At 35.8% G+C, this 13829-nt stretch overlaps 1 protein-coding gene across 6 annotated transcripts in view; it reads left to right on the forward strand.

The window, feature by feature from the left end:
* Positions 1 to 13829, forward strand: part of HMCN1 (hemicentin 1) — a 454750-nt gene that overhangs the window by 232418 nt on the left and 208503 nt on the right. For 4 of the 6 annotated variants that reach the window (XM_015447093.4, XM_015447120.4, XM_005540243.5 and 1 more), the window contains exons 16-22: positions 378 to 572; positions 3546 to 3641; positions 4835 to 4962; positions 7025 to 7169; positions 10506 to 10618; positions 12261 to 12420; positions 13036 to 13204. In XM_015447093.4, coding sequence (XP_015302579.3) covers positions 378 to 572; positions 3546 to 3641; positions 4835 to 4962; positions 7025 to 7169; positions 10506 to 10618; positions 12261 to 12420; positions 13036 to 13204 — 1006 coding nt within the window. Of the gene's footprint in view, positions 1 to 377; positions 573 to 3545; positions 3642 to 4834; positions 4963 to 7024; positions 7170 to 10505; positions 10619 to 12260; positions 12421 to 13035; positions 13205 to 13829 lie in introns of those variants that run through there. The other 2 variants (XM_074031033.1, XM_074031042.1) reach the window with 2 other exon arrangements.

The following is a 13829-nucleotide window of genomic DNA, read 5'->3' on the forward strand; positions in this document are numbered from 1 at the left end:
ATATCTTATTATAAGGCCCACTTATGTATAAGAGAGTCTTAAAGTTTGAGCAATTTGACAGAAACTAAAATCGAAAACAAATTTTTAGAATGAAACGTTCTCTTTATTTAAGGTAATTATAATTTGAACTCCTACTCTTTTTATCATCTATCACTTTAAGAAAATGGTTGGGCTTCTAAGTGTCTCTCTTCATTTATAAAGCAAAAAAGAAACACTCACTGTTTTTATGTAAGAGAGGAATATCAACGGGGTAAATTTACAATATAATATGAACAATAATTCAAATTAAATCAGTTGACAGTTTAATATTTAAGTTTATGTTTAATATACCTGGATAATATGCCAATGACTTTTTTGTTGTTTGTAATATCTTCCAGCACCTCCAGTTTTCATACAAGAACCTGCTGACGTGTCTATGGAAATTGGCTCAAATGTGACATTACCTTGTTACGTTCAGGGTTATCCAGAACCAACAATCAAATGGCGAAGATTAGACAACATGCCGATTTTCTCAAGACCTTTTTCAGTTAGTTCCATCAGCCAACTAAGAACAGGAGCTCTCTTTATTTTAAGTAGGTTGAAGGAAATATATTTTGTATGAATATGTACTTTTATATTGTACATTTATGTTTTATACATAGGTATTGCTATTTAAAATAATATATTAATCTTGCCAACACATTTTATGTTCATTGCATTTTACTTTGAAATAGTACTGGCATTTTATATTTGGGAATTATCATAAATGAGTTATATTTTATTCAAATGTATGTCATTAATTTATCGTAAAGGCTCATGAAACAATATGACTTCTTCATCCCTTACCATTTCTTATTGCAAATAGAGTCACCTGAGCCTCTACATAGATAAGTGGTCACATTACCTTGATTCTTGAAACAATTGTTGTATAGAAAGGTAAAATATTACTATTAGTTTACTTATTTTGTCCAACAGTGCATAACAACATAGGGATGCGTTGGAAACTCCTTTATTAAAAGCTGTATCTGCCTGAAGCAAAAGATCCCTGCCACCCCCACAAAAGCCAAATACTTTCTCATCTAAATATTTTATAAGCTATTCAGTATTCAGATATTTGGAAGCACCTTCTATTTTTTCAAATAATGCTAAGAATAATTGCATGGTGTTACCAGAGGAGGAAAAGCATTTAGATAATGAATTGCATTTTTAAAAATAATGGGATGTTTGGGGTATTTTATAGAAAGCTTTCAATCAGTTACTGCTAAGTTAATTATTTTGTTTTTATATTTTGGGTGGGCACATGTTCTCATTCTGTTGCCCAGGCTGGAGTGCGGTGGCATGAACTTGGCTCACTGCAAACTCCACCTCGCAGGTTCAAGCAGTTCTCCTTCTTCAGCCTCCCGAGTAACTGGGATTACAGGTGTGAACCACCACACCCAGCTAATTTTTGTATTTTTGGTAGAGATGGGTTTTACCATGTTGGCCAGGGTGGTCTCGAACTCTTGACTTCAAATGATCCACCCACCTCGTCTTCCCAAAGTACTGGGATTACAGTTGTGAACCACCATGCCTGGCCCAAGTTTATTAACAGTATTAAATGTACATTGGCCACTTAAACTTCTAGATATCAATTACATTGTCTACTAACAAGTGCTTCAGTGTTCAGCTCTGTGGTGAACTCTATGGTGGACAGAGTCAGATATAGAGTCCCTCACCCAGGTAGTTTGCAGTCTGTTGTCTGAGTGGATGCCCATAAAAGGAGCTACTGGGAAACACACATCAGATTGGGTCAGATTGTGCATGACTTGAATGTCCAGGTGAAAAAAATGGATTTGATGAGCTAGAAGTTAGAGAGCCCCATTTCAAGTTTGATAGGCAGGAAAAGGTACATGAAAGTACTGTTTCAGAACAACACTGCTACAAGGTAGGAAGAGAGATGAGAGAAAGGGAACATTGAAAAGCTCAAAGAGTGATGATGAGAAACATCATCAGTGATGATGATAAAAAGTGAGACCTGAAAACAAATTAATTAAAGGAGATGAAAGGAAAGGAAGAATAAAAGAGCTCAATATCTTGAGCAACAGTTGCCTAATTGTCAAAATTAAATTGTCTGAAAGGAAATTAGTGATTAGAAACTTGGTTCTCATGGTATGTTGTTTTTCTGCACAAATTAGCCCAAGAATTCGGAATACAAAAAATATCCTGGGTAGAACTAATGTATGATTTATTAATCGGGTGGTTTGCTGAATTTTTATTTCCAAATGAGTGTCTGCTATTTAGAGTGGATGCTGACTTAGTTTACCAGATGCAGTTCTACAATTAGATGCATATGGTTAGCAGAGGAGTGGAATCTTTGTCATGGTTCTTTATCTGAGATAATATGGAACTATTCATACTGGAAAGCTGTACTTCTCTCTGTTCAAATCTTATCAATAGATTAAACTGCTTATTTTGGGTCATATATTTACAAGGTTACACTCATTCCCCTATTTAAAATTCTCTCCTTCCTTCCTGATTGCTCACAAGACAAAGCCATGCTCTTGAGAAGGTACCAGCCCACCTCTTCAACTTCAGTCTCCTGACTATCCCCACACAACCTATAGCTCAGTAGTCCCCATCCTCATGGCTCCAATACCCTCTTTAATTACAAATATTTTGTAATATCATTTTATTATCTGGAAAAATTTTATATATTTGATCTAACTACATAAAAAATTATGTTAATATCTAACACATACAAATGAAAAATGAGGGAAAGTAATTTATATTAAAATAATGTATATTTCATTATGTAAATACTCTGGCATTGTCTACACAATATGAAGATACATTTATGTGACATCATTATGAATTCAATAGCTCAAATGCAGGCTCACGCAGGAGTATAGGATTGATGACTCAAAAACTCCAAGCTGGTGAAGTGATTTTCTAAGATGATGTGCAGTTATTATTAAAGTTCTGCCTTCTGTGCATACAGAATTAGATTGTAGACTCATGTAGTTACAAACAAAGTTATGAAATACACACAGTTCAGTTGGAGCTTCAAAATCGTGCTGGACTTGGGAAAATTGTTTCTTTGCGAATCTGCCCCATGTATCGTCTCTCTAGTTTTTACCCACTGAATGCCAGCAGACTTCTCCAGTCATTGCATCAACTAAAAAATCTCCCCTGCAAGCTTCTAACAGGGTGGTGGTGCAGAGTTCATTGATGGTGCAGCTTTCCATTCTTTGTACGGGCCATGATTTTTCTAGTCATGCTCTTGCTTTTGTAATCTATTAGATTTGGACTGCCCTTCCTCTATTCTACTCACTCAGATATTACCTCAATGTGAATCCTTCTCCAATCGCCTTCATGCAGTCACTTCTGTCTCTGTTTCCAGAACTCACTGTCTGAAACTCTTTGTTAGTACTTATTTCACTGTGGTGTGACTGATGGTTTCTGTGTATGTCCCCTCCTCTACCAGAAGGCAGTGCACACTTTCCATCCACAGATCTCAGCACTGTTTCTGGCACGTAGTTAATGCTCCATAGATGGTATTGGATGAGTAAATGAGTTCTTCCTTTTAGACTTATGGGCAAGCGATAAAGGAACCTATATTTGTGAAGCTGAAAACCAGTTTGGGAAGATCCAGTCAGAGACAACAATAACAGTGACCGGACTTGGTAAGAACAATTGAATGTCTACATACCACGGTCTTCAAAATCATCAGACTTCTTTTACTATGTCATCTCTTGCCTGTGCCACTTAAAAAAAAAGGATAAATAACTAATTACTAGACCAACCTTCCCTTCCCTACCACATTTCATATTTCTTAGAATGTTAGTCCTGGAAATAACCTTAGAGATTATCTGCTCCAAAATGAAGAGCAATATAAATAAATTGTTTTAAATCTAAATATGAATACACACATGCACACGCACACACACACACACACACACACACATATTAGAGTCGTAGTCTTTTCTGATTCCCTTTTTACATTTGTTATTTTAGTCAACATGGAATTATTTTTGTGTATGATAGGTAAAAGTATAATATCATTTATTTCCAAGTAGTAAGACATTTGACACAATATGCATTATTGAATATTATCTTCCCACTGACTAAAATACCCATTTGATCACATAGTAAGTTTATGTCCCCATGTCTAGTCCTCAGAATTCTATTTCTGAAATAGTACTACATTGCTTAAATTATTATAGCATTTAATGTGTTTTTATATCTGTCAGTACACGTTTCTCATTAATAACCTTTTACACAGTTTTTAAAATATGTCTTCATTTGTCTATGTATAAATTTTCCAAGTAAAATCTCTTAGGGATTTTACTTTATGTTAAATTTATTCATTAATTCTTAGAGAAGGGCTTATTTACAATACTCCTTTACCATTCCATCTAAGAGAGTCAACCTCGTATTATTTGCTTGAGCTATTACAATAGCATCCTTATTGATCCCATTTCTTCTAGTGTACTTAGTTTTCAGATTAATATTTCCCCCAGAAATGATCCTGATGATTCCACTTTTCCATTTATAAATGTTTTCAGTTACTCTCCATTTGTCTACTGAATATATTGCAAATATCTTGGCTTGACATTTCAGGCCTTCCATGTCATAAGCATTCCTTTTTACCTTCTTTACTTCTACACTAATGTATTACCTATCCTTTTGCATTCCCCCTACTTAGAAGGAGACTTTAATTTTTACTTTCAAAATCATACCCATTTTCATGTAAATATTTTGTTTCTGAAAACTCAAATTTTTATAGCATAACTCATAGTCTTTGGGGCCTGTAAAGTGGTTTACCTTTCTTTTGGGTGAAATAGAGTTGAAAGTGCCTGTACTGTCTCTAATTTAGTTGCTCCACTTATTGGAATCAGCCCTTCAGTGGCCAATGTTATTGAAGGACAGCAGCTTACTTTGCCCTGTACTCTGTTAGCTGGAAATCCCATTCCAGAACGTCGGTGGATTAAGAATTCAGCTATGGTAAGAACATTTTAAATGCATGCATTCACATTCCTAATTTTCTTTTCTTTTTTTTTCCCCCCTTTGAGATGGAGTTTTGTTCTGTCGCCTAGGCTGGAGTGCAGTAGTGGGATCTAGGCTCACTGCAACCTCTGCCTCACAGGTTCAAGGGATTCTCATGCCTCAGCCCCCAGAGTAGCAGGATTACAGGTGCCTACCACCATGGCCAGCTAATTTTTGTATTTTTTAGCAGAGATGGGGTTTCACCACGTTGGCCAGGCTGGTCTCAAACTCCTGACTTCAAGTGATCCATCCACCTTGGCCTCTCAAACTGCTGGGATTACAGGTGTGAATCACCACACCTGGCCCACATTCCTAATTTTCTTGAGTAACAAGTAATGTATTCCAGTCACCAAAAGTATCAATTTAATAAATATACAAAAATATGTTTTTATAAGTATACCAAAGCTTTTCTTTATTATTAACATTTTTGTTATTCATATTATTTTGACATTAATGAAATGGAGAAATAGTGTAATTTTCATAATTTTATATTAAATTCAGTGTCACTAGTGAACTTTTTTCAGAATATAGAAGAACTGAAGCAAATATTGTTATTTTCATAGCACTTAAATATTTTTGTGCTCTTCTTTTTAGTACATTATTAAACGTTAATATTCCCATAAAATTCTTCCATTTTGTATATCAGTCTTTATTATTATTAGCTTTAAACATATCTTTCATTATGAACTATATAAAAATGTAGATATATATTGTCATTGTTTTTCAGTGTAAATTTTTTTATGAAAGGATGTGAAAAATGTTTACAGTTCTATGAAATTTTTTCTGTAAATAAGCTATCTATGGAAATAAATTTTCTTCTGGTTCAGAGCATTTTTCTTTCCATTTTCCAGAATATTGGGACTCACTCTCTTGCAGTACTCATTAGAAGTGAATATGCTGAACCCAGGAGGTAGAGGTTGCAGTGAGCCGAGATCGCGCCACTGCCCTCCAGCCTGGGTGAGAGAGCAAGACTCCGTCTCAAAAAATAAAATGAATTGACTCCATCTAAGAAGATGTAAAATTTCATATTTGCATAAAAACCTGAGAAAAAATAGCAAACCTCACTTAAAAACAAATGCCCTTGTAGAATGATAGTATTTGAGCACACAAGTATCTTCACACAAGTATTGTTCAAGAAATAAGAAATAACAATTAAGAGAGACTGTAATTAGAGTCTCAAGAAATATACAAGAAGTATATTTTTGTATATTTACTTCTTACTCAAGAAAATTAGGAATGTGGGCCAGGTGTGGTGATTCACACCTGTAATCCCAGCAGTTTGAGAGGCCAAGGTGGATGGATCACTTGAGGTCAGGAGTTTGAGACCAGCCTGGCCAACATGGTGAAACCCCATCATGTGTGCTCAAATACTATCATTCTACAAGGGCATTTATTTTTAAGCAAGGTTTGCTAATTTTTTCTCAGGTTTTTATGCAAATAAAAAGCAGTGTAGGTGGATGATACAGATTTACAGGCGATCATTCTTAACTGAAAATATTACCAGACTTCCCTGACACAATTCATATATCACATATTGTCCACTAATATTTGTATCTGTTACCTAACAAGGGCGGATGTTGAGATTAAGTCCTTCTCCCTTGGTGTAAATAAGGGCCTATGTGCCAAAATAAAAATATCAAATGGCTTGCTAGTGGTAATAAGACCTTCTTGGAAAAGAACAAGTTAAGCCAAAAGTAAAAATTATAGTGAAATTTGGATTTTGATTGATGACAAAATTTACAGGAACATTAAGCAAGTCATATCTGTATCTTTCTTTTTTTAGCTTGTGCTTAACTCTCTGATAAATATTAATAGGTATAATATTTGGAGGTATATCAGGATTAAATTATACAGTCACACTCTTGGTAACATTTATGCTCATCATTTTTCACTTAAGGATATTAAAATATTTTGTGTATAGACTTTTAGTAACCCAATTAAAAAAAAAAAGATTCTTTTTGACTCTCACAACTCCTTTCTTTTTAAATAAAAATTTCCTTTTTTTTTTTTTTCCTTTAAGTTGCTCCAAAATCCTTACATCACTGTGCGCAGTGATGGGAGCCTCCATATTGAAAGAGTTCAGCTTCAGGATGGTGGTGAATATACTTGTGTGGCCAGTAACGTTGCTGGGACAAATAACAAAACTACCTCTGTGGTTGTGCATGGTAAGAGACACACCCAATGTTATTGTTTTCAAACTGTGTACAAAGTAGTTGTTCCTATATTTTAATCAAATAACTCTGTTCCTCTAATTACAGTCTCTCTTAATTGTTATTTCTTATTTCTTGAACAATATCTACATTGTTAATGTTGTTTCCAGATTTCCCTTTTTTATGTACACAAAAAGACATTCTTGGGAGTCACCAGCTGAGTCTGGCCAAGGGCTTTTGTAAGTGGTTTCTTAATTGTTAAAAATGACCTCGGCTCTCAAAGAATTATGTTTAAAAATACATTTTAATTTCAGACAAGCTGAACTCATTATACCCTCCAGATTGCCTTTTTTTTTTTGGATTGTGCAACAAGCATATCCTTACTAATGACCCCTTTGTGTTTGAGCTAGAAATGACCTAAGCTTTTCTAAAGGTCACCTCATGTGCTCCAATCTTCTTGCATGTTAAATAACTTAAAGGTCACAAATAAGAAAATCCAGAAACAATCTTTTTCCATTCGTGACTAACAGTAACCAGCTTTTTACATCTCAGTAATTGACAGCTTCATAGTTTAAGAAATTGTCATAACTTTTTTGTATACTTGCTTTAAAGACTGCAACACTACTTTTTAAAAAAAAAACAAAATCAAAAACAAAAAAACCATTGCATTAAAAATAGCTTCGTGTACAGAGCTGAATATCTGAGGGAAGAAAGTAGCACAAAATACTTATTTTTAGTAGTTGATTTATTCTTTATTTAGAGTGTGAATTGGAGAGTCCAGTAGTTTTCCAATTCTGTTTGGTCTGTTGACAATATCACTGAATGCAGACTATTTTCTTCTATTTTGCCTGCTTCTCTTAAACAGCCTCTTCCACCTTTCTCAGTTTTACATTAAGTATCCACCAACATCACCATAGATATTCTTGAAGAAATATTATTTTGAAGAAATACTAAAGCAACACTAAATTAGTTATAACCTAGAGGACTAAATGCATACTGACAGATTGGATATGGTTGTGTAACTATTTTTCAAGAAGACCAGACCATAGATTTCCTGAACAGTGCTTATAGACTGGTTTGAGAATCTAGTGTAGAAATGCCCTCATGTTCTCCCTATCTGGCTTCTAGTGACTGCCTAGAATATTGTGTTGAATAGGATTCTGAGGCTGAATTTCACTTGAAAAAATGACAGAATTAATTTTGATGTCTTTCTTGTCAGAGGGGCGAGGATACCGACAAACCAATGATATGGTATATTGTGATACAAGCAGTTTTAATATTAAAAATTAAGAGATCATTTCACAGCATTCATTGGTCCATTTTAGTCCAAAATGAGTAACTAATTTAGTCAATAGAGTTAAAAAATTAGTGCAGCCATTTGCCATTAACTAAATCTAGCGGCCATTTAGCAGATGGATGTGATGCAGCCTAGCAGCTCTCTATACCTCTGTATTTATGTTAATTAGCAGGACCGTTCCTTCATCATTCTGTGTCTCCATTTTTAAGAATACTCATTAAAGGCTGTCAATCCAGTTCTTAAAATAATGAATGAATACAAGTATAAATGTAAATTAAAATGACAAAACAGTTTAATTGTCATATTGGTTTATATAGATTGACAATCTGAAAAGAAACTTCTCTTCCACACCCAAATGTCAACAGATTTCAAAACTGTTGCCTAAATTTGCCACTTTTCTTTATTGCTGTCAAACTCAATATGTTTGTATCAAAATGGCTTATTCCATGTTGCCACAAATTGACAGCATAGTTGAAAGATGAATATCCCATGATTAGTCTGAAAACTAAATTTCTTGCTTTAGAGAGTAGCCTGGCATTGTTGTTTAGGGCTGGGGATTTGCTGCCAATTCTTTAAGAAGAAATTATCTAAAGAGTAAACCCAGCCATAGGAAAATATGAGTATGTAGCATATCTAATCTAAGCCCCCCAAGGAATGTTTTTGCACTGAGTTTTCTGGTGTCTCTAGTTCTAAAAAACTTCTCCAGAGTAGTTATGATAATCCTTGAAAAATCTGATTTTAAGGAAGAGAAATGATGAGTGATTGAGCTCCTGGGAGCAGTTCCAGTCTCATCTTTCCAGAGGATGGAAAGGAAATGCATGTTATAGATTGGGCTTTTATTGTCTTCTTCTCACTATGTTAGGAACTTTCATATATGCAAGCTTCTTTAATCAAAATCACCATTTTAAGAACATTGAGTATTGATAATTTCTGTTTGTGAGAGTTGGTTCTGATTATGATTTACACAGAATGGAGGGCACTTTTCTTTTCCTTTTGCTTCTACTCATGTTAATTCTTCAGTTGCTTTCTAAAGTCAAAGATACGTTATTCTCCTTACTGAAAAATATCGAGTTAGAGTCCTTTTAGTCTTTTAAACATAAAATACTTGACTGGGCATGGTGGCTTATGCCTGTAATCCCAGCACTTTTGGAGGCCATGGCAGGAGGATCATGTGAGCCCAGGAGTTCAAGACCAGCCTGGGTAACACAGCAAGACCCCGTCTTAAAAAAATACATACATACATACAATAAAAAATATACTTTTTTTTTTTTTTTTTTTTTTTTGAGACGGAGTCTCGCTGTGTCTCCCAGGCTGGAGTGCAGTGGCGTGATCTCGGCTCACTGCAAGCTCCGCCTCCTGGGTTCACGCCATTCTCCCGCCTCAGCCTCCCAAGTAGCTGAGACTACAGGCGCCCGCCACCACGCCCGGCTAGTTTTTTGTATTTTTAGTAGAGACGGGGTTTCACCATGTTAGCCAGGATAGTCTCGATCTCCTGACCTCGTGATCCACCCGCCTCAGCCTATAGTTTTACCATTGAATTCTTCTTAACAAAACAAATCTTTTTATCTAGGTTAAATGTAGTAGCTCACTAAGTGATTCCTGAGTATAGATAGATATTTAATAAGCAGTAGCTAAAGAGCCCATTTCTCTGAATGTACGCTTATGTCAGCTTATTGCAGCTTAATGAATAAAGGACAGTGATTGGAGATTCACATTAAATGTGTAGCTCTTAGAGTGCAATTCCATCTTGGGTTTCCAGCAAAACAAAATGAATTTTCTTCAGTCCTCTCTTATTTTTGTCAGGAAAGTCAGCTTATTAGACATCACTTACTACTTGATTTTAAGTTTTTATTTCATTTTTCAGATCATAACTACTTTATTGTCTTTGTTTAGCACACTCCTTTACAGAGATTATCCTACATTTTTATCATAAAATGTTAAATAATTGCTCATTTTTACAAACATTAATGTTATATTGAAAATGTTCAACTTTAAATAATGATGTTAAATGGAAGAACAGGTGCTCAGATTCCAAATCCTACTTACCTTTTCAGTTCTGCCAACCATTCAGCATGGGCAGCAGATACTCAGTACAATTGAAGGCATTCCAGTAACTTTACCATGCAAAGCAAGTGGAATTCCAAAACCGTCTGTCATCTGGTCCAAGGTAAATAATACATCTAGTCATATTTCCTGAAGAGCAGAGTGTGAAGTTTACCTGCAGGTTATCCCAGGTCTTGAGCAGGAGGCTGGGGGAGTGAGGCATGGAAAGAAGATAAGTTTATAAAGGGTTTCCTCTGTGGCTGTACAGACATGCTGGGAACTCTCCAAGAAACCGTATAGATGCACCTCAGAAGGCTCTCTTGGATGGACAGGAAGTGGAGCATTTATATATGACATATTCCCTCCATTCCCCAGTGAAGCTTACACTGCTGCACTTCCTGGCTGTGGCCTTCTGGGGCTTTGGATAAAGCCCTGGTCCAAAAAAAAAAGAAACAAACAAAAGAAAAAACATAAGTGCAAGAAGGATGACCCTGGTGGATCATGTGGAGCTGTCCACTAGAGCTGCGCTGAAATTAAGAGGGAAGAGGGCTTAGGGATGTGGCATGGGATAAAAAGGATCTGCTATAAGATGTAAAGTGCTTAGAAATGTTCCGGGCACACAGTCTGTGCTATAGACATGTTCACTGTAATGTTTCTAATACCATTCAAGTCTCAAGTAGGTGATTTCACTAGAGACCTTTTAAGGTTCCTTCTAAATGATATGACTGCATGGATTTTCTTATTTATAAAGTTCTATGGTGTAGTCACCATTTCTATGGGTGACTAAAAATTGTAAGACACGTACACAAACTAATTTATTCCCCTCTATATCCCTGTTATGTTGTTCAGCTTTTACTTGTATTCTTGCAGTGAAGAAAAACCCATTTCCTGAAGAAGTCCTTTCATCCTTGAACAGCCACAAAGATGGCACATTTTCTGTAAATGTATTTGAATCCAGCAAATATAAAGTAATGACATGCTAATGAAGTATGGCATTTGTATAATTAGCACTACTAGTGTTTTGCCATACCATCTAGTTTTATCTATCTAACAATCTCTGAAATATGGAGAAGTTGGTGTTGACATTTGTAAATAAATTAAAAGGTTAACTTTTTTTTTTTTATTCTGGACAGAAAAGTCACAGCGGTAAAGCTAATCCCTGAACTGCACAGTAGCCAGCACTGAGTAGAAGTTTAATGCATTTTAAGGAAGATGCAAAAGTGAAATATTTCCATGTTGACCTCTGTGCTGTGGTCAAGCACAGAGGTTAAGACGTGGTCTCTAGAGCCTGGCTGCTGGGTTTCAACCCCAGCTCTACCACTGAGGGGCTTTGTGATCTTGGGCAAATTCCTTTACTCCCCTCTCCCATGCTTTGATACTCGAAACTGTAAAATGAGTGTTGTGGTAGTTGCTATTCATAAGACTGTTGTGAGTGTTAAAATGGTTAATTCAGGTAAAGTGCTCAAAACAGCCTGGCATAGCATAAGCATTCACTGTTCCATCCTTACCATTACTGTTATTCTCTGCCTTCTTAAGTAGCTCTGGAATGAAGATGACATGATTTGATATGGAGAAATACCACTTTTAGTACTTTTATTTGTCTAATGTTTCTTATAAATAACTTTTTTCAAGTTAGCATTTTAAAATTTACTCTATTCCCCCGTTGGAGATGTTTTTTTCTCTCTATTCCTCTTCTAGACATTGTCACTCTTTTATGATCTAAAAAAAAAAAAAAAAAACCCTTTGCTTTTTGCTGTGTTTTGCAGAAAGGAGAGCTAATTTCAACCAGCAGTGCTAAATTTTCAGCAGGGGCTGATGGCAGTCTGTATGTGGTGTCACCTGGGGGAGAGGAAAGTGGCGAGTATGTCTGCACCGCCACCAACGCAGCCGGCTATGCCAAAAGGAAAGTGCAACTGACAGTCTATGGTGAGAGCTGGTGGAGGAATGGTTTTTATTGACATTGTCTATCTGTGCCAAAACTCACAGTTCTTTCCCCAGTACTGTTACCAGATGCATGTACCCCTAAAGTGAATTGCTCCCCCAAGTTGATATATTTGTTTACAGAAATGCATTTTTTACTGCCAACCAAAATCACTTCTACTTAGACTCTGATTTTAAGGAATGCAATTGTATAGTCTTTCGGAAAATTTTTATGGTATTTTCCCAAGAAGTATGCTTATTGCACCCAACCCTCTTCAGTAACACCAGTTAGTTAACACTCCTAGCAAAGCCAAACCTCAGCTATGTCTTGGGTAGGAGTCTGCCTTGAGGGTTTACTTTTACAGATGGTAGACTCTGAGAGGGCATTGAAGCCGATCTCTTCATTGTGTTCTGAAAGGAATTACTGACTAGAGAAATTTTTTCATCATTTTTCTTTTAGTTCTCACAATAAATGTATTAATGGAAAGTTTTAGCTTATGTCCTGAACAGCATCTTTTTATAAATTACTTAAGAACATTAGTAGTCCACATTTTAATGTAAATTAAACTGTGCTTTGTTTTCAATATACTATTTCCCTTCCAAAACATGTGTTTATTTTAGTAAGGCCCAGAGTGTTTGGAGATCAACGAGGACTGTCCCAGGATAAGCCTGTTGAGATCTCCGTCCTTGCAGGGGAAGAGGTAACACTTCCATGTGAAGTGAAGAGCTTACCTCCACCCATAATTACTTGGGCCAAAGAAACCCAGCTCATCTCACCGTTCTCTCCAAGGTAGGAGATCTGGGATGAATTGCAACACATGAAAACATAATCAACCTCTTGGGACAGATGGCCATGCCTATTCAGGTTATCAAACGTCTCAAATAATCACTTTTAAAATTGAGATAATGCACATGTACATCTGAGTCTACAAGAAGTATTTATAACATCTGAATCATGCTTCTGACATCTTTAATGTCAGAAATGCTAACATTCAGCTTTGCCATAATTTTCCCCTGGTGCATTTTATAAGGTAGTTATTAAAATGGAGCAGAATTGTACAAGATTCCTGTTAGCCCAATGTGTAAGCACACATAGAATTCCATTAATCCCATAAGAGCAATAAAATACAATAGGCACACTCTAATGTCTAGGATTTGGCTTTCATTGGATGATTTTGTAAGTCTTCTTGCTTAAATCCTTATACAAATATGAGCACATTGAGACAATGTACTGTATTTGATAGGCTAAGTGACGTAACAAGAAGAATACTGGAGCTTTGAAAGCACAACCTTCGTTGCCAACCAGCTATGAGTTTATATTTATCTCTTCCACTTAAAGTTTGCCTGAAACCTTTGAAAATTTTTAAGGGGTCTCTCTGAACCTCATATTTCCTATTTATAAAATGGGGATGATA

The sequence above is a fragment of the Macaca fascicularis genome, chromosome 1 (genome assembly GCF_037993035.2).
Source record: "Macaca fascicularis isolate 582-1 chromosome 1, T2T-MFA8v1.1".
Taxonomy (NCBI): Eukaryota; Metazoa; Chordata; class Mammalia; order Primates; family Cercopithecidae; genus Macaca; species Macaca fascicularis.